At 34.6% G+C, this 18,290-nt stretch overlaps 3 protein-coding genes across 8 annotated transcripts; all 3 read left to right on the top strand.

Annotated features, from left to right (window-relative positions):
* Positions 1-28: 28 nt before the first annotated feature.
* LOC118029481 (small RNA 2'-O-methyltransferase) lies at positions 29-7,563 on the top strand. 6 transcript variants are annotated; one of them, XM_073412777.1, is made up of 10 exons: positions 29-238; positions 960-1,370; positions 1,905-1,994; positions 2,524-2,978; positions 3,214-3,456; positions 3,940-4,895; positions 5,669-5,823; positions 5,937-6,053; positions 6,156-6,278; positions 6,834-7,563. In XM_073412777.1, the coding sequence occupies exons 2-10, from the start codon at positions 1,074-1,076 to the stop codon at positions 7,293-7,295; spliced, it is 2,898 nt and encodes a 965-aa protein (XP_073268878.1). In that variant the 5' UTR covers positions 29-238; positions 960-1,073; the 3' UTR covers positions 7,296-7,563. The 6 variants fall into 6 exon arrangements, with proteins under 6 accessions (XP_073268878.1, XP_034889280.1, XP_073268879.1 ...); XM_035033389.2 differs by having other exon boundaries at positions 30-238; positions 1,109-1,370; XM_073412778.1 differs by lacking the exon at positions 29-238 and adding an exon at positions 247-756 and having other exon boundaries at positions 1,109-1,370.
* Positions 7,564-8,404: 841 nt separating this feature from the next.
* LOC118029482 (uncharacterized) lies at positions 8,405-12,709 on the top strand. Its single transcript, XM_035033393.2, has 5 exons — positions 8,405-8,811; positions 9,625-9,837; positions 10,471-10,619; positions 10,701-10,769; positions 10,859-12,709. Exons 1-5 carry the CDS (start codon positions 8,593-8,595, stop codon positions 12,210-12,212), a joined length of 2,004 nt encoding a protein of 667 aa, XP_034889284.1. The 5' UTR covers positions 8,405-8,592; the 3' UTR covers positions 12,213-12,709.
* A 1,154-nt stretch (positions 12,710-13,863) lies between these two features.
* On the top strand, positions 13,864-18,248 carry LOC118029483 (histidinol dehydrogenase, chloroplastic). The gene is made up of 15 exons (XM_073412790.1): positions 13,864-13,892; positions 14,066-14,187; positions 14,286-14,407; positions 14,528-14,580; positions 14,678-14,750; positions 14,895-14,996; positions 15,081-15,182; positions 15,302-15,373; positions 15,450-15,512; positions 15,612-15,653; positions 16,125-16,184; positions 16,333-16,443; positions 17,050-17,220; positions 17,527-17,617; positions 17,761-18,248. The coding sequence occupies exons 2-15, from the start codon at positions 14,073-14,075 to the stop codon at positions 18,042-18,044; spliced, it is 1,461 nt and encodes a 486-aa protein (XP_073268891.1). The 5' UTR covers positions 13,864-13,892; positions 14,066-14,072; the 3' UTR covers positions 18,045-18,248.
* Positions 18,249-18,290: the final 42 nt, after the last annotated feature.

The following is an 18,290-nucleotide window of genomic DNA, read 5'->3' as shown; positions in this document are numbered from 1 at the left end:
AAAATGAAAGGCAATCCTTGTTACCAAGTGCCTTCCTAGGAACTCCTTTCCTTTTCAATTTTCCAAGTTTTTATACACCATGATGACCACCTTTCCCTCCCCCGCTTCTCTCTCTAAAACCGCAAGAGACCCCTTAAGGGAAAAAGCAAGAGTACACTCTTCATAGCTGATAAAGAACTCCAAAAAGCCAAACAAATCCAGTACAAACCCCATTTAGATACTTCACTCTTCTTCACAGGTTGCACCCTCTCTCTCTTTCTCCCTATTTTTCTTGTCTTATTGTTTTCGAATGTATTCGTGCATGTGTATTATACAGTATCCTATAAGAATATTTATACACACTCCTACTCAAAAAGTACGTGTATACATATACGTACTGGTGACTTTTGAGTGTGGCCGATGGTAAAGTATGTATCTTTGATAATTTTGAATTCTGGATCATTTAAATTTTTGTATTTCTATGTTTTTCTTTCAATTACAGCTCAATTCTTCTCTGTTTCTCATTGATTGCACAAAGTGTGTCTTTTTATTTATGGGGCTGTTTGGTTTCTGAGAAAACTCAGAGACCAATGAATTAACTTTTCCAATTGCTTAATTCTCATCCTTGTTTCATATTGGTTGCCTAAAGTTTGTGCCTTTTTTGTTGTTATTTTTTTTTTTTTTTATGAAAGTTTGCGTCTTTATTAAATACCACCTGTTTGGTTGCTGGCAAAGGAAAAATAGGGAACTGGGACTTTCCTAGTTTTGCATTTTAAGGTATAAGTTTGACTCTTTTTTATCTTTCACTCATTACGTTTTAATAATGTGTTTTTGTATTAGTGGTTAGAACCTTTGAGTGTTGCTTATGGAAAATGGAGTGAAGCAATTTTTTTCTTTTAAAATTGCTTGATTCATCTCTTTATCTAAAGGTTGATTGCCTAAAGTTTGTGTTATTTATTTATTTATTTTTATGAATGTAGCTGTTTGTTTGCTGAGTAAAGAAGTAGCAAATTGGGACTTCTAGCACTGTGCATTTCATGATCAAGTTTTATTTTACTTTATGTAATTGAATTGGTTTCGTTATTGACAATGATATGCGTGGTTGTGACTTTTATGAGAACTTTTGGAGGTTGCTTATGGAAATTGGAGTGAAGAAGACAATTTTTTCACCTAAGGCTATCATAAACCAAAAGTTTGGTAGCAAGGCATGTTATAAGGTAGAGAAGGTACAGGAGGAGTCAACTCAGAATGGGTTCCCAGGATTGGCAATTCCTCAGAAAGCTCCTCTATTTCGGTGCCAGCTAGAGCTTCCAGAATTTACTGTTGTTTCAGATATATGTAGAAAGAAGAAGGATGCCGAGCAATCTGCAGCAGATTTGGCTTTAAAAATGGTATGCTTCAGCTTCCTTCTTAATATTATCGTTGGCACTTTTCAAATTTGATTAAACTCGCCAGCTGAGGATGAGTATACAGCCTTGTGATTGAATGATATGCCTTTTCTTCATCATGATTGAATTTTTTATTTTATTTTATTTTATTGAACATTGTTGCTGATAATGTGCAATGAATTTCATTACCAAATTTGGATGGATATGGAATTGATTATTTATTAGTTATGAAGTTGTGTTGGTTATGTAATTTGCATGTATCCACTCGTGTTATGTAACTATGCGACGAGATTAATTTGTTCTTTGGGTAATGCATTTGGTTAGAGAGCAGCTATTGTATTTTTACAAGGTTGTTGTTTATTTGTTGTCTTTGCTTTGAGATTAATTTATTCATCATGCAGTTTTCAGTTTTGCTTCTGCTAAAGTTTAGTTCATTAATATGAAGACAGATGTATATCTTTCTTTCATCCTCACCCTGGTTTTTTTTTTGCAATGCCATTTAATTACTTAACTATTTATTTACTGTTCCTCCTGCAGTTAGGCCACAATTCCGTTGCTGAAAATCCATCTGATAAGGATCCTTGTGATGCTTTGATTGATCAAATCAAATATCTATTTTCAGACGAGGTTGGTAGTTTGTATAGAAATAAATTGTGAAACACATTACAAATAATTGCATTATCTGTATAGTATTATTTATTTAAAATAAATTATTTTTATGTACACTTTTTAAAATTATGATACTTAAAACAAACCACTTAATCTTAAAATCAATTCAATTGATAAATTCACATTGAAATAAAGAGCAATGCCCATTATAATGAGATTTTTGCATCGAAAACATTATAAATGAAAACAATGGCAGTAGGGTAATTTTGCTCAATTTTTTGGTCATTTTTTTATGTGAGCATTCATGATATTTTCATTGAAAAAATCGTTTTACAAATCATTAGTCCACCCACCACTTGCTAGTGTTATATCTATTTTCAGACGAGGTTGCTAGTTTGTATAGAAATAAATTGTAAAACAGGTTGTGTTGTACATATAATACTCACATGTCACTTGGTTTTTGCAAGACATATATATGTACGGATCCTTGAACTGGTTTGTCCATAGTGCTGTTCTCTAACCTCTCCTTCGTTTGTGTCAATTTTAGTTCCCTCTACCTCTTCATCCATTGAGGGGTCACCTTAGAGCAGCTTTGCTGAGAAGAGGTGATCTTTATGGTCTGGTACCTGCTTCTGTCATTGCTGCCTGTGATACAAAGACGAGTAATCTGTGTAAATTACTCAACCCTGAGGTGGAATTGAAACCTTTTTTGGCTTTGTCATTAATTATGAGGACTATACCAAGATTATCAGGCTGTGTTACATCCAAGGGGCAGCTTTCAATTCAGAAGCAAAATCCATATCCCACTGAGATCATAGAGTCATCAGATATCCAGCAATCTGATTCCTCAGAAAGCATATTGGTTAAAGCAATACAAATTCCAGCTTCACTGGATAAGACTGTTCAGCCAGTGACTCTTCATATTTCATCCGCCGGATATTACCTGGATGTTATTGCAGAAGAACTTGGTGTAACAGATGCCAGCAAGGTTTTTCTCTCAAGGTAGGCGGAAGTGTTTGTAATACAGAAAGCCTGGGATGATGTATCTTTTCACCTAAAATGGGTTCCTCATTCCTTGCAGACATGACATGATGTGATGTTTTTTCTTGTTTGGAAGATGCATTGTTCTTCTCTTTGCAGCATTATATTCTGTTTTTTTCAAATAAAATCTTATTTTTTCCTATCAAAACAGGAAAGAATGACTTGTTTTGGAAATACTTCATACTTTTCTCCACAGGACTATTGGTAAAGCTTCTTCAGAGACCAGATTGTATTTTGCTGCTTCTGAGTCACTTGTGATGGATCTGTTGTCGGACCTTGCAAATGTTAAAGATTTTCATGTGGAAGGACCTCCAAATGCAAGGGCAAGTTACTTCTGTGGTCAAGGAATATACGGTGATGCAATCATGGCTTCCATTGGATACACATGGAGGTCTAAAGAACTTTTCCATGAACACGTGTCCCTCCAATCATATTACAGGTCTCTTTTGAACTCTTTCCCGTGAATTTCTTGTTTTACCATCACTAGCCTTTGTACTCTTTCTGTAGGCAATGCGTAATTCATGTTGAATAATGTCAGCAAAGGATAAACTTTTTGTTTAAATAAATTTCAAGTTACTCATTCTAATATAATGTCATTTTATTGATGCATTTTCATTTGCATATAATTTTCCAAATTATAACTCTTCTTTCTTCTTCTTGTTTTGTTATTTATTTTCTTAATTTATTATGTGAAGTTGAATACTTTTTTATTTAATCAACTGTTGTATGCTCTAACTACTTAAAATCTAGATCATTTTGTCGCTCCTTATTAATTATTGTGGCAATGAATGGCTCCTACTGTTTATCACCAAAGGTTGCATCTCCTATGTGATGCCTGCAGCTCACATTGTTGCATAATGTACTTTAATATCCTAAGCCTTCAGCTATTCATAATTTAATCAATTTAGATGGTCTTATTCAGGATGCTTATAAGCAAGATACCTAGTGGAATTTACAAGTTGTCTAGAGAAGCAATACTTGCAGCAGAGTTGCCCTCAGTATTCACCTCTAAAGCAAATTGGAGAGGTTCCTCCCCTAGGGAAATCCTATGCGCATTCTGCCGTCAGCATTGGCTATCTGAACCTATCTTCTCAGTTACAAGTGTTCCTTTAAAGGCATCATGCGAGTTACTGAGATCACAGAATAAGTTGAAGGTTACTGAGGTAGCTGGACTTGCGACTGAATATGCAAATGGAGGAGGTTTAAATGCAGGCGATGGAGAATCAGTAGGACTGGAAAGCAACTTTAAATGTGAAGTAAAAGTATTTTCCAAAGGTTGGGATTTGATCATGGAGTGTTCCCCTAAGGAGATTTATAGGAAGCAGACTGATGCTACCCACAGTGCTTCTCTGAAAGTTCTCTCATGGTTGAATGCATATTTTAAGGACCTTGGCATGCCTTTGGAGAAGCTAAATTGCTCTGCTGATGCCCTTGACATTAGTTTTTCTCTTGAAAACTTTCATAAAGAGTTTGCTTTATCCCAATCCATTCATAATGTTCAGCAAAGTGGGATTCAAGGATCCAAATTACCAGAATCAAAAAGTACTGATATGCAATATACTTTGTCAGGACAAGATGTTTGCTTACCTAACATTGAAGGTTCAGATTCTGGTGTTTTCCCCTCTAATGGATCTTTGTTGTGTATAAGTTACTCTGTGTCCTTAGTGACAGAAGGTGGACATGCAAAAGAGCTTATTGAAAGTAAAGATGAATATGAGTTTGAGATGGGGGCTGGAGCAGTGATTTCTGCTCTTGAAGCAGTTGTTACCCAAATGTCAGCTGGTCAATGTGCTCATTTCAACATGAAACTGCCCCCTCAAGAGTTCATTCTAGCTGCAGTTGATGATCCTGGAAGGATTCACTCATTGTTATCCTCAGGTAATTAATTCACACTTTTCAAATTCATATCATTTTTTTTTCCTGGATGCATAAAGGCATTAACTGTGCTTCTTGACATCTGATTAATGAATTTCCTAACCTGGGATTTGAATTATTGGTCCCTATTATCAGATATGTATCCTTTCATGTTCCTAATCGAACATGACTGATCATGTTCTAAACCCCACTGTTGATTTTGAATTCAATGATCTAGATTAGATGAGAGAACATAAATTACAAGTCATTAAGTTGTTACCTTTTCTATTATGACTAAATCATGTCAGGTGTGTTAAATCCAGCACATTAAATTTAGATTTAATAGTTTAGGATTTAATGAACCTGCAGAAAGGAAGACTAGAGCATCCCAATCCTATCTACCTAAATCAAGATGTAGCTAACTTAATGTACTGAATGAAGGAATCTTTAGACATGAATCATTGGTTGATTTACATTGCTAAAAAAATGGAAGTAAATCTTATCAATTTCTTTTTTTTCTTTCGGTTGGGAAATTGGGATTGTTGTGTGCCTTTAACTTTTAAGATGAATTGCCCTTTCTGTTTTTAATACAGATTCTTTTTTACAAAAATTAGCATGATTTTTTCTCTGTAGCTGTTAGAAACAAACCAGACTGACCATTTAACAGAACTTATGTTGTACGGCAACTTTTACTCTCTTTGGAAATGAAAATTGTTAGTTTATGACATAAATTCAGGTTAACCATTGGATCTGACATCTATCTTATAGTGCATTGATCTTCTGTGTTCCTGTTTTAGCAGAAGCTTGCTGCTTGGAATACCATGTAACGTTGTTGCGTGTGACAAAACCACCAGAAGAAAGAATGGAGCAGGCTCTTTTCAGCCCTCCGCTCTCAAAGCAACGGGTGGAATATGCTGTGCAGCAGATCAAAAAATCTTGTGCTGCTACTTTGGTGCATATTTTGTATTTCTCATTAATAGTTAGTTAATAGGAAATTAAGATTGTAATTTTTATCCCTCATCACTGACATCTTTGTCTCCCTTCGTCTCCACAATTTTTTTTAAGGTTGACTTTGGATGTGGCGCTGGAAGTTTATTGGATTCTCTGTTAGATTACCCAACTTCACTAGAAAAGATTGTTGGTGTTGACATATCACAGAAGAGTCTTGGCCGTGCTGCAAAGGTCTGAACCATCACCGAGCAGTGTTTCTCCACTATATACTCTATGGCCTTTCTTTACTTGTCAGTGAATCTCAGTCACATGTCTTGGGTATTGTTTCTGCAGGTATTGCATGCAAAACTGAGCTCAAAGTCAGATGCAGGCGTCAAATCTGCTATTCTTTATGATGGTTCCATCACAGAATTTGAACCTCAATTGTGTGGATTTGATATTGGCACTTGCTTAGAGGTATTTATCTTCCTCCTTTAGTGCATTTCCTGCTAGGTTAGAGCTCTTGGAATGGGTTTTAACATCTAATGTGGTGTTTCTTTGGCTGGAATATCATACAATGGAGGCTGTATTAATCAAGAAGCATGTTTTACCTAACCTTTGATATTTTTTGTTGTTTTAGAACATTTAGAAAGGGGATTCACGTGTGCTTTTGAACACACATTGTATTGGATTCCCCATATTTTTTGGGGTAATTGACATGTTATAGTACATTATTGTGCCAATAGACAACCTCCCTGTGAATGAGGGGAGAGCTCAAATGTGCCTTACAAAATTAATGTTATAGTGGCGTTTTGATAATTGGTTTGCCCTGTGTTGCTTCTAGCTGTGCCGTTGTTCTTATACTTTCCATGTCAGTAGGCTCTCCATGTTGTGATGCTGTTGGTTTTTGCATTGATTATTGTACTGCAACAATCTTTTGGCATGATTAAAGATGTTTCTATAAATCAATGAACTGTTTATCGTTCTCCTGTGATTTTCTTTTTTGCACCTGTATGTTTTTGGAGCTTACAGGTAATAGAGCATATGGAGGAGGACCAGGCCTGTCGTTTTGGTGATATAGCATTGGGTTATTTTCGTCCAAAGGTTCTTATAGTTTCCACCCCAAATTACGAATACAACGTGATTCTACAAAGATCTAGTCCTGGAACTCAAGAAGAATACCCAGACGAGAAAAGCCAGTCAGAGTCATGTAAATTTCGCAACCATGACCACAAGTTTGAGTGGACAAGAGAGCAGTTCAACCACTGGGCATCTGAACTAGCGAAGAAGCACAATTACAGTGTCGAGTTCAGTGGGGTTGGTGGTTCTGGTGATGTGGAACCAGGTTTTGCTTCTCAGATAGCCGTCTTTAAACAGGAGAGCCTGCTTGATGAAGATGATCTTCTGACAAAACAAAATTCATCTCAGCATTGCAAAGTTGTATGGAATTGGAACTGCGCTGACGGATTAGTACCCTCCCTAACAAGTAACTAATACCAAGGGTTTTGAAACCACCCTGACAAATATTTTAGCTTAATCAGTACAGCTTTAGTCTGTACTGATAAATTATATATGATAAATTATACACCAAGGTTATCTAACAGAATTAGACAAGTGCAGGCTCAGAATGGTTGCATGTCTTTTGCTCCTAGGACAATTTTTTTGGTGCATGATTCTTTTTCTTTGAAAGCCCCCATGCCATTTATGAATCTTTTGAAGGGAATTCCAGCCTCGTTAATTAGTATTGTTTGGCCGTTAATTAGTATTGTTTGACGGTGTGGTTGCAGTTGCTTTTAAATAACTTTTTGTATTAAAATACATGTTAATAATATTTTTTTATTTTTTCAAAATTATTTTTAACATCAAGACATCAAAATGATTTGAAAACACTAAAAGCATATATTAATTTGAAGTTAATAAAAAAATAAAAAAAATTTAAATTTTTTTAAAAATACTATTAAAAGGTAAAAACAAACATGAATACAAAGCACCCCATCTCTTTCTTCAAGATTGGCTGAACATGTACTAGGATTCTTATAATCTCATAACATCAATCACTTTTGAAATTTCAATACAAAGGGTGTTCAAGCCTAGCACATAACATACATTTGTTCATAATTGATTCTTTTAAGTAATTTTTAAGTAGTTTTAATAATGTACTTATTACCAAATATAGAGTTTGTCTTAATTTAAAAAAATTTCAGTCCCAAGTCTGGTTGAATTTCTTGTCATGAAAAAATATAATTTCTTTTTAATAAGTGAATTAAAGTTATTTAATATTATTACAACAATCCCAAATCTTTATTCACATATTCCAATAAAATCATTGAACACAGTAAGTTAATTTAAGCCCTAAACCCTTCCATAACACATAATATTAATGCCCCAATTCAATTTCCCTCCAAAAAAATATTCCTTAATTCCAAATAAAAAAAAATTAAGATTTACTTGTAAAAATGAAGAAGAGAGAATTAACAATCATGGAAAAAAATTACACCAACACGTGCCAAGAGGCCAAACGTGCGAGTTCCAACGGCTAGTTATTATAAAACGGCTAGTCTTTTCTTTTTCACATTTTCACCTTCTCTTTTGCTTCTCTCAATCATCACACCTCTCTGTGCTTTCTCTTCTCTCTCAATAAAATTTTCCTTCACTTTCTCTCTAACCAAACGCAAATAAAGCTATCATTCCATTCACAAGAAACCCAATTCTTTGATATCTTTTTATGTATATCACTTTCTTGTAAAAATTTAAGAAAAGGGGTCTTAAAGATTAGTACTTTCTCTTGAAAATGTGGTCTAACAACAAAAACGACAAGAATTCTCAGTCAAGGGGATTCTGGACACCGCCGGCGTCATGGAGGTCACAACAATCACCGGAGGTGGTGATGATGCCAATGTCAGAGAGGAAAGAAAGGGTGTCTCATCCTAATTGTAAACGTGATCTTTTTCATGTTGTTCATAAAGTTCCTGCTGGTGATTCTCCTTATGTTAGAGCCAAACATGTTCAGGTACTAATTCTCAATGGTTTTTTTTTTTTTTTTTTGTCTGGGTTAATGGGTTTTTGAAATTTTTTTAGTCTTGATGGGTTCTCTTGAAGAATAGTAATTATCTGTTTGGTTGAAATTGTGACAGAAGATGATAAACTAAGGATTTTTTTTTTTGATATGGTATGATTTATTCTTAAACAAAAAATGGAAATGCCAAACTCTTGCATAAATTGATTTTAGTCTATCTTTTTTTTTTTTGGAAGTTCTTTTGTAATTTCTGGTTCGTGATAAAGTTGAATGTTATTGATCTTTGTTTTATGAATTTTTGGGTTTGGTCCGTTTGGATATTACAGGTTAGTATGGGATTTGGTGTTGGTAGTTTAGTATTTCTTCTAGCAATTTGAAAAACTGTTACCTATTTTTCATTGTTTGGAACTCTTATCTGCATGAGAAATCAGTGTGGATTTCATATGGGAATTGCTGTAGGGAAAAAGAGTGAGAAAAGGAAAAGGGAATTGCGTTAAATAGCTATATGCACGAGATATTGTCACCCGATAAGAGGAATTCAGGTACTAAAGTAGTAAAGAACAATACAATTAGATTATACCACTAGGAGATGTCAGGTCATACATTAGTTTCCTCAGGATTGAAGAAAATGTTGTTTTTTTATTTTATTTTAACTCTTCTTGTCTCCATTGACTTCCCATTACAGATTTTGACTTTCCTCAGGTCATACATCAATGACTGATTTTTGGAACTTAATTGAATAGATTGATTCTCCGGTTTGGTTCCAGTGTATGCGTGTGATTTTGATATTTGAATCTTTAATTACAGTTGATAGAGAAGGATCCGAGCAAGGCTGTGTCCCTATTCTGGGCTGCTATCAATGCTGGGGATAGAGTTGATAGTGCCTTGAAAGACATGGCAGTGGTGATGAAGCAATTGGATCGAGCAGATGAGGCAATTGAGGCGATTAAATCTTTCCGTCATCTCTGCCCTTGTGATTCCCAGGAATCTATTGACAATGTGCTAGTTGAACTCTACAAGGTGAAGTGATCATTTAAAAAAAAAAAAAAAAAATCTTTGCAAACTGTAGTGTTTTAGCTAGAATTGACTCTGATGATTTGGTAATGTGATTTGTCCATTTGCATACTGATATTTCACGAGGAAAATCTATGCGAAGAACCCATCTTACATGTTTTGTGAGTTGTCTTCTTAGTAATGCATCCTTGTAAGGTTTAGTAGTTTTCTTCATTAATGGTGAAGGATCAATCTGTTGCAATGGTGCTGTTTTAAACAAAAATTAAACTCTTTCAGTTATTGATGTAGTTGAGGTATGAAATTTTCATCTACAAAGGGCTTTTTAAGGAGTGCAAATGCTTTACATGGTAGAGATAATTATTATTTTCATTAGGAGACCTAAAATATATTGTTGACTTAGAAGCATATATTTGCAATGTATGTGGCTGAATATTTTCTTTTTGTCTTGAGGAATCTGGTTAGCAGATCCATTTAGCCAACCCCATCAAGTTTGGGATTAAGTCTTGTTTTGGGTTGAGTTATAGCTTGGAGGAAATCTGATTACATCTTTGGTCTGCACCTGACTGAGGCTGATGTGATGATTCCTGCTCCTTTTGTGTAGCTATATTGAGTTGTGATGCATGCTTGAATCTTTTGCAGAGGTCTGGAAGGATTGAAGAAGAGATTGAAATGCTTCGATGCAAACTGAAGCTCATTGAAGAGGGTATTGCTTTTTCTGGCAAGAAGACAAAGACAGCAAGATCTCATGGAAGGAAGATTCAAATAACTGTTGAGCAGGAAAGATCAAGGTGATACACCTTCTCTACTTTTTTCCTACTTTTACCGTATATCTCTGGATATCATTTCATTTTCTACGTTAAATGATGCAGAATACTAGGGAACTTGGCCTGGGCTTACTTGCAGCATCACGATTATGGTTTGGCTGAACAACATTATAGGTAAACTATATTTCTAATTTTCTACGTTGGAAGATATACCTAGACATGAAAATGATAATCTTCTTCATGAAATAAAATTTGTTTCTCAGGAAAGCGCTCTCTTTGGAGCCAGATCAGAACAAGCAATGCAACCTGGCGATCTGCTTGATGCACTTGAACAGAATTCCTGAAGCAAAATCTCTGCTTCAAACTGTAAAAGCTTTATCTGGAAGTAAACCAATGGATGATTCATATGCTAAATCTTTTGAGCGTGCTTGTCAGATCCTGGCTGAATTTGAGTCACATTCGAGAGTTAACCCAACTGAACAGAATGAAGATCGCCAAAGATCTTTGAAAGTGCCTACCACCAGAAATTTGAAACAAGTTGCTGGCTCCCCGAATGGAGATCCATACATTTCTGAATTCATAGACTCTATAAAGTGCACAGGAGGATTTAATGAAGAGAGAATGCTGGCAGATGAACAGAATAGAAGATATTATTGGCAAAATCGCTCTGAGAATGAGAAAAACTTCTTTGTATACAATAATGGGAGTTCTCATTGCATATCATCTGAACTGAGTGGTCCACAGTCTCGTCTGCAAACCGCAGCTGACAATAGCTGGAAGAGAGGTTCTTATTTTGAAAGCCCAGTTGAAAGGCTTGGTTTTGTCAGCAAAATGAAGGAGAATCGGTTTAGTTTCACTGAAACAGGCCCAGCTTCCACGCAGAAGAAGACATTTACTTCCCCAGCACTATTTACACAACCGAGAAGATGCTCCTTGGGGTTTGATAAAGGAGATCAGATTAAGATAAGGTGGGGAGAGGATAAAGTTGAGACAAAAAAAGAGAATGCAATCCGATATCTCTCTGAAGAACTGTTAGGCTTATCTGATGATCATACAAGCTGGAAAAGAAATGTTCGGGAAAATGTTGGCCAAAGGAAATCTGCAATGGAAGACAGCAACACATGTCTAAAGTGTCCGACAGAACAGACCGCCTTTATTGACAATGCAGGAGTATTGAATGCTTCCACTGATTGTGACTGGGATCAATCAGCAGATACTTCTGGAAGTAAATCTCTCGGACAGGACAGAATACTCAAATCTCGTCCCAAGAGCTGGGCAGATATGGTTGAAGAAGAAGGAGAAGAACAGGAATTGTTTACTGCAGACCTTGGCCAAGGTTTCAATAGTTGGAACTATGAAGAAGCATCTAATGATGAAAATTTAAATGCCAACATAGTTCATCAAAATTCTTATCAAAAGTTTCAGCAGGGAATATGTCAAAAACTTGAAGCAGTTGATCTTCAAGATGGCACTGGTACCCCTAGGAATGCTGTTTCGTCAAGGAATCCAACAGCACGACGCTCATTGTCTTACGAATCTGCGGAGGATGCGAATACAAAGAGGAGAAACAGGTTGCAGGTTTTCCGGGACATTACTCCTGCTCTGGATAGTCCATGAGCTTGAATCAAAATATGTAAGCTGTGAATATAATTCAGTAATCTTTGAGTGTTTGAACTGCAGTTGATCTTCAAGATGGCACTGGTACCTCCATGAATGCTATTTCTTCAAGGAATCCAACAGCATGACGCTCATTGTCGTATGAATCCGCGGTGGATGTGAATACAAAGAGGAGAAACAGATTGCAGGTTTTCCAGGACATTACTCCTACTCTGGATATTACATGAGCTTGAATCAAAATATTTCAGATGTGAATATAATTCGATAATGCTTTGAGTGTTTGAACTGCAGTGATCAAAATCAAAGTAATATGGAGTGTTTATTCTTTTTCCTATATCAATTTTTTTTTTTTTTACAGCTTGGTGAGTCACTGTTGCATCAAACATTGTATATCTCTGCCATTCAACTCTGTCCATAGTACAAAAGAAAGAAAAAAGTTGTAATGTATGTGAACTATAAAACTTATGCTTACTGTTTGATTGAAATGTCTTTATTCATCTCTCTTTTAAATATATTAAACCTAAACTGTCTCAATGCCTCAGTCATTAGTGAAGTGAGTTAACCCGTACTAATTTGATTATTTTAATATTAAAAAAATTAAAATAATATAGTTTTAAATTTTCATTTCTTTTTCTATTCATAGTACAAAAGAAAGAAAAACATTTGTAATGTATGTTAACTATACAAATTATGCTTACGGTTTGATTGATGTCTTTCTCTTTTAAAGATGTTAAACTTAGCCGGTCTTAATGCATTATAAATTAAATGAAGTTAACCTGTGCTAATTTAATTATTCTAAAATAATATTATTTCAATATTTTTTTTTACAGAATTAAAATAGCATGGTTTTAATTTTTTTAAATCAAATTAAATTTTAATTGAGTTAATTAAGTTACGAGATGATTAACTAAATAATGAAGTCAATTCCTTTATATTTTAATTTAAAAACTCAATCCGAACTAGTTTAATAGCAATGATCTCTTCCTACCTCTATTATTTTCATGTATCCATGTCAATCATCACATTAAATACAAAATTCTCTCTTTATTGGAAGATTATCCACACATTTTACACCTTCTCCAAGCAAACTAATGAATATAAATTGAAAAAATAGGTATGGATGTTTTTTATCCAGTAACTTTTTTTCTTGGATTCATTCCCAATATAGGGAACCTAGTCTAAGGGTGACAACTGAGGGCCAATAATAGAAATCCAATAATGAGAGGAAAAAAAATAAAAAAAGATATAACTTTGAAGGGCAATAAAATAAATTCAATATTTCAAACTATCAACAATGAAATTCTAAATTCTACCGTGCTTTCCTCTTTTTTTGTTTTTTTTTTTTCTAACTTTTCCTCTTTTTAAAGTTGAAACTTTTAAACAAAATACTGTGGAGTGCTTGTTTTTTTCTTTTTTTCTATTTTATTATTTTTTTTTTTTTTTAGTTTTGTAAAAAACATTGTTGATTTCTTTTTATTTTTATTTTTTTTTTATTTTTTTAAAAAAGAGAATAACAAAAATTACTGTTGACCTTCTTTTTTTTGTTTGCAATCTAATTTTTTTCGGACACTCTTTGAACTTACCAATGGCACACCACTGCCGCGGCACCACCACAACTTGTTTCACCACAGCTTTTTTTTGGCCACTAAAGCCTTCGTAACCATCTTTCTCACTTAATAGGTAACTCTGTTCCTCCATATTTTTTCTTTTATAACGTTTCTACCTTTAATTTCTCATTTTATACTCTCAAAGTTCTAAATTTCTTTAACTTATAAAGTTTATAACTTTATTTTACTAAAAATTAATCATTTTCTCATTGTGCCCTTTACTGTGATTAATCTGATTGATTCAAGGTGATTAATGGACTCTCAGCTTCTATTACTTAACAAGACCAACGCTTTAATCAAACCTCCACTATTCAGTTTCTTTGCTTCCTCAAAACCCAGATACAACCCATCTTCCAATTTCTCTTTAGGTATTTTTTCACTGGAAAAGTTTCAATTTTGCTTGTTTTTTCTTGTTGATGTTATTGTTAATTTGATGGGTTCTTTTTGTCTTTTGTTGTGGTTGAAGGGTGTAAGTTGAAGAGAGTAATGTGTGCAATGAAGTCTTATAGGTTATCAGAACTTAGTAATGCAGAGGTTGAAAGTTTGAAAGCTCGGCCTCGTATTGATTTCTCTTCCATTTTTGGCATTGTAAGTGACCCTTTTTTGTTTTGTTTTGAAGATGGTGTAATTTTTAAAATTTAAGTTTGTTGTGTTGAAGTCCTGATAAGGTAATTGCTGATAGGTAGTATTGTTTCTTGTTTTTTTTAGGTTAATCCTATTGTTGATGATGTTCGTCAAAGAGGCGATGATGCAGTTAAAGAGTCCGTCATTCTTTAATTAGTATTTTATCTTTATAGTCATTGTGTTTGTTTTAGTAATGAGGTTAGACCGATGGAGCTGTTTATCTGTTCTTTGTAGCTATACTGCAAAATTTGACAAGGTCAAATTGGACAAGATTGTCGAGAATGTTTCTGAGCTTCCTGATCCGGAGGTGAATTCCAAAAATATATCTTATAATAAAAGAAATTCCTTGCATTTCTAATTTTCTATTTGAAGTTATTTGTATGGTTTGATATTTTTGGTTCCAAATGTAACTTTTGGCTATTATTTTTTTTTTCCTTTTGCTGAATGGCAGCTTGAGGCAACTGTTAGGGAAGCATTTGATGTGGCATATGACAACATATATGCATTTCATCTTGCTCAAAAATCCACTGAAAAAAGCGTTGAGAACATGAAAGTATGTCAATTATAGTGATTGGTTCTAGCTTTTACTATGTGTTTCCGTTGATAGCTAAGCCTAGATTATTTTCAAATATTTCAGGGTGTTAGATGCAAACGTGTGGCTCGGAGCATTAGTTCTGTCGGTCTTTATGTACCAGGGGGAACTGCAGTTTTACCATCCACAGCTCTGATGCTTGCTGTTGTAAGTTGATTGGGTTTTACCAATTATTTTGGCTGGTTCAAGTTCTATAATTTTTACTATGATTGTCATATTCTAGTTAGGTTCATTTGGTTGACATTTTAGTTTGTTTTGTAAACTAGCCTGCACAAATTGCTGGGTGTAAAACTGTTGTCCTTGCAACTCCCCCATCTCAGGATGGCAGCATATGCAAGGTATTTGTTTGTATTTGAAATGCTATACTTTTGCAAAGCATGCTCTTAATGGGGGTGGATTTGTGGTCTTTCATAGGAGGTATTGTACTGTGCCAAGAAGGCTGGTGTCACTAACATCCTTAAAGCTGGTGGAGCTCAGGTTAGAAAACAAACTTATGGCCATATGTTTTGTGCACTGGGCACGTTGTCTTTATTGCATTTAGTTCCTAGTGATCTTACAATTTTTTTTTATTTCTAGGCTATATCTGCCATGGCTTGGGGGACAGATTCTTGCCCCAAGGTATTTACTCATCATCTCATTTCTCAATTTTTAGTATCCGAAAATCTGATAATAAGAACAAACAATCCTTTTATTGTTCCTCTGTGGAATTTATATTTGTGTTTTGTATTTGCTGTTTGTTAACTTGGGGAGTGTGTTGTTTGCTATGGAATTGATGGACAAAAGGCTCATTGTATTTTCCATATCAAATCACTACATTTTTGTTATTTGTTTTTATGATACGAGAATAACCTGCATATTTTGGCTCCTCTTTACCTCACTGTATCCTCTCAAATTTATGCTAAAAATGTTTTTGAAAAATTTGCAAAGATTATTATTTAATAATTACACAAATGAAAAGTCGACTTTCAAACTAGTTTTGTATTAACACAGACATAGCATGCTTAAATATGTTTAAACTTTTTACTTACTCTAGAGATGTGTTTCGATACTAGTTGTAATGTGCTAGCACTTTTCACCTGAAATTTGTAGGTTGAGAAGATTTTTGGGCCAGGAAATCAGTATGTGACAGCTGCAAAGATGATTCTCCAAGTATGGATACTTCCTCTCCAACTGGACTTTATTGAAGCCTATTAGTCTACATAAATATTTTATTTCACCTCTTTCTCTGCCTGGGTAGAAAATGCTGATCCTTTTTTCAATTCGACTCAGTTTGTCCTTGCTTTTATTCACATAACAGAACAGTGAAGCAATGATTTCGATTGACATGCCTGCTGGGCCTTCTGAAGTCTTAGTCATTGCTGACAGTTATGCTAGTCCTGTTCATATAGCTGCGGATTTACTGTCCCAGGTGCTTAATTTTTTCTTTCTTTTTTAACCATGTTCATATTCATGTTGTGTAGGTGATGCATGTAATATTTCATCTTTCATATAATTCTCCCAAAGTGAGGAAGTTCTAATGTTACAGATACTGATTGAATTAACGGCAGAACAAAAAACTCAATAAACTGATAAATAAAATAAATAAGATTTTACAATGTGTTTATTTATTTCACCTTATAAAGGTTACATGCATGCTCAGTATCTGGGCATTGTACTTAGTATGTGTTTGGTATTGTGGGGTAGAGTGTTTTTCGCCTGAAAATGCATTAAAATGATTTTTTTATTTTATTTTTGACATCAGCATATCCAAACCATTAGAAAGCACTAAAAAAAGCATTGTTTTAATATCTTTTCAAGCCAAATGCACTTTTGAAACGTAGTTTCAACCACAAAAACAAATGGACACTATTTCATCTTGTTGCATTTTTCTATTATCAATGTTAAAAATTAAATCAAAATTTCCTTTACGATCCTTTCAAATGTTCAATTATCATGAATTAGATGTTCATTGCTTTCATATATGCCATAGTTTTATCTTGCCTGATATTTTTATTAAACTCTTTGCATTTTCCAGGCTGAACATGGCCCTGATAGCCAGGTTGTTCTTGTAGTTGCCGGGGATGGTGTGGATATGAAAGCCATTGAAGAGGAAATAAGTAAGCAATGTCAAAGCTTACCAAGGGGTGAATATGCTTCAAAAGCACTTAGCCACAGTTTCACCGTCTTTGCTCGTGACATGGTTGAGGTCAGTCTTTTATTTGACTGTTTCTCCCTGGATATTTGTTATATCAATCAAGGAGTTGCTTGCTTTGCATTATTGGGAATTATAGGATGGGGGTTAGAATTCTTATGTGTCTAAGGAATTTAACATGTGCTTTTGAATCACAAAAATAAAAATGAAAAATGAGCATGAAAAATGTTTTAACAATCTCTTGTATACTAGTCCCCAAACTGTATCGATTAGTTGGTTTGGAATTGGTGCCTGCAAGATTTTTTCAGCTAGTGTTACATTTTATTTTCTGAAGCTAACATGATTATTGGGTTTCTTAAGGCTGTCTCCTTTTCAAACTTGTATGCTCCTGAGCATTTAATCATTAACGTAAAAGATGCGGAGAAGTGGGAGAACTTTATTGAGAATGCAGGTATGCTCTTTTAATGCTATAGCCTTTTTTCTAACATCTTTGGTGCTATTCTCGAGTTTCTACCTTCGAAGGCAAGTGAATTCTCTCAACTGCTTTAGAGAAAATACATAGCAGATTTAAGCCTTGGATGATTTTCTCTGCAGGTTCTGTGTTCTTGGGCCCGTGGACACCAGAGAGTGTTGGGGATTATGCCAGTGGGACAAACCATGTCCTTCCAACGTATGGATATGCACGGATGTATGGTGGGGTATCCTTGGATTCTTTCCAGAAATACATGACAGTGCAGTCTTTGACAGAGGAAGGTCTCATGAAGCTTGGTCCATATGTGGCAACCATGGCTGAAGTTGAAGGGCTGGACGCCCACAAGAGAGCTGTAACTCTTAGACTTCAGGATATTGAAGCCAGACAGGTTTCTAATACGAGATAGTGTTTTAATTAGGCAACTGATATATATATATATATATATATATATATATATATATATATATATATATATATATAGTCATTGTTTTTGGGATGGCATTTTTGACATGCTTGAGTTTACCGAAATTTCAAGTTGTATAACTATGAAGTTTTGGCTTGTAACGTAACCTTTCCCATTTAGTCATAAATGAATCTCTCATTTGCTTCATGTCCCTGAATTGATCATTTAAATTGTATGGTAGCATCTAGA

This window comes from Populus alba, chromosome 11 (assembly GCF_005239225.2).
Source record: "Populus alba chromosome 11, ASM523922v2, whole genome shotgun sequence".
Taxonomy (NCBI): Eukaryota; Viridiplantae; Streptophyta; class Magnoliopsida; order Malpighiales; family Salicaceae; genus Populus; species Populus alba.
The sequence above is the reverse complement of the archived record's forward strand: the minus strand, read 5'-3'. Positions and strand labels throughout refer to the sequence as shown.

Coding starts and splice junctions, on each gene's coding strand:
- LOC118029481 (XM_073412777.1), top strand. CDS start 1,074: ATGCGTGGTTGTGACTTTTATGAGAACTTTTGGAGGTTGCTTATGGAA. Junction 1,371..1,904: donor CAGATTTGGCTTTAAAAATG/GTATGCTTCAGC, acceptor TTCCTCCTGCAG/TTAGGCCACAATTCCGTTGC. Junction 3,457..3,939: donor TCCCTCCAATCATATTACAG/GTCTCTTTTGAA, acceptor GGTCTTATTCAG/GATGCTTATAAGCAAGATAC.
- LOC118029482 (XM_035033393.2), top strand. CDS start 8,593: ATGTGGTCTAACAACAAAAACGACAAGAATTCTCAGTCAAGGGGATTC. Junction 9,838..10,470: donor TGCTAGTTGAACTCTACAAG/GTGAAGTGATCA, acceptor AATCTTTTGCAG/AGGTCTGGAAGGATTGAAGA. Junction 10,620..10,700: donor GTTGAGCAGGAAAGATCAAG/GTGATACACCTT, acceptor TAAATGATGCAG/AATACTAGGGAACTTGGCCT.
- LOC118029483 (XM_073412790.1), top strand. CDS start 14,073: ATGGACTCTCAGCTTCTATTACTTAACAAGACCAACGCTTTAATCAAA. Junction 14,581..14,677: donor GGCGATGATGCAGTTAAAGA/GTCCGTCATTCT, acceptor TGTTCTTTGTAG/CTATACTGCAAAATTTGACA. Junction 15,513..15,611: donor TTAAAGCTGGTGGAGCTCAG/GTTAGAAAACAA, acceptor TTTTATTTCTAG/GCTATATCTGCCATGGCTTG.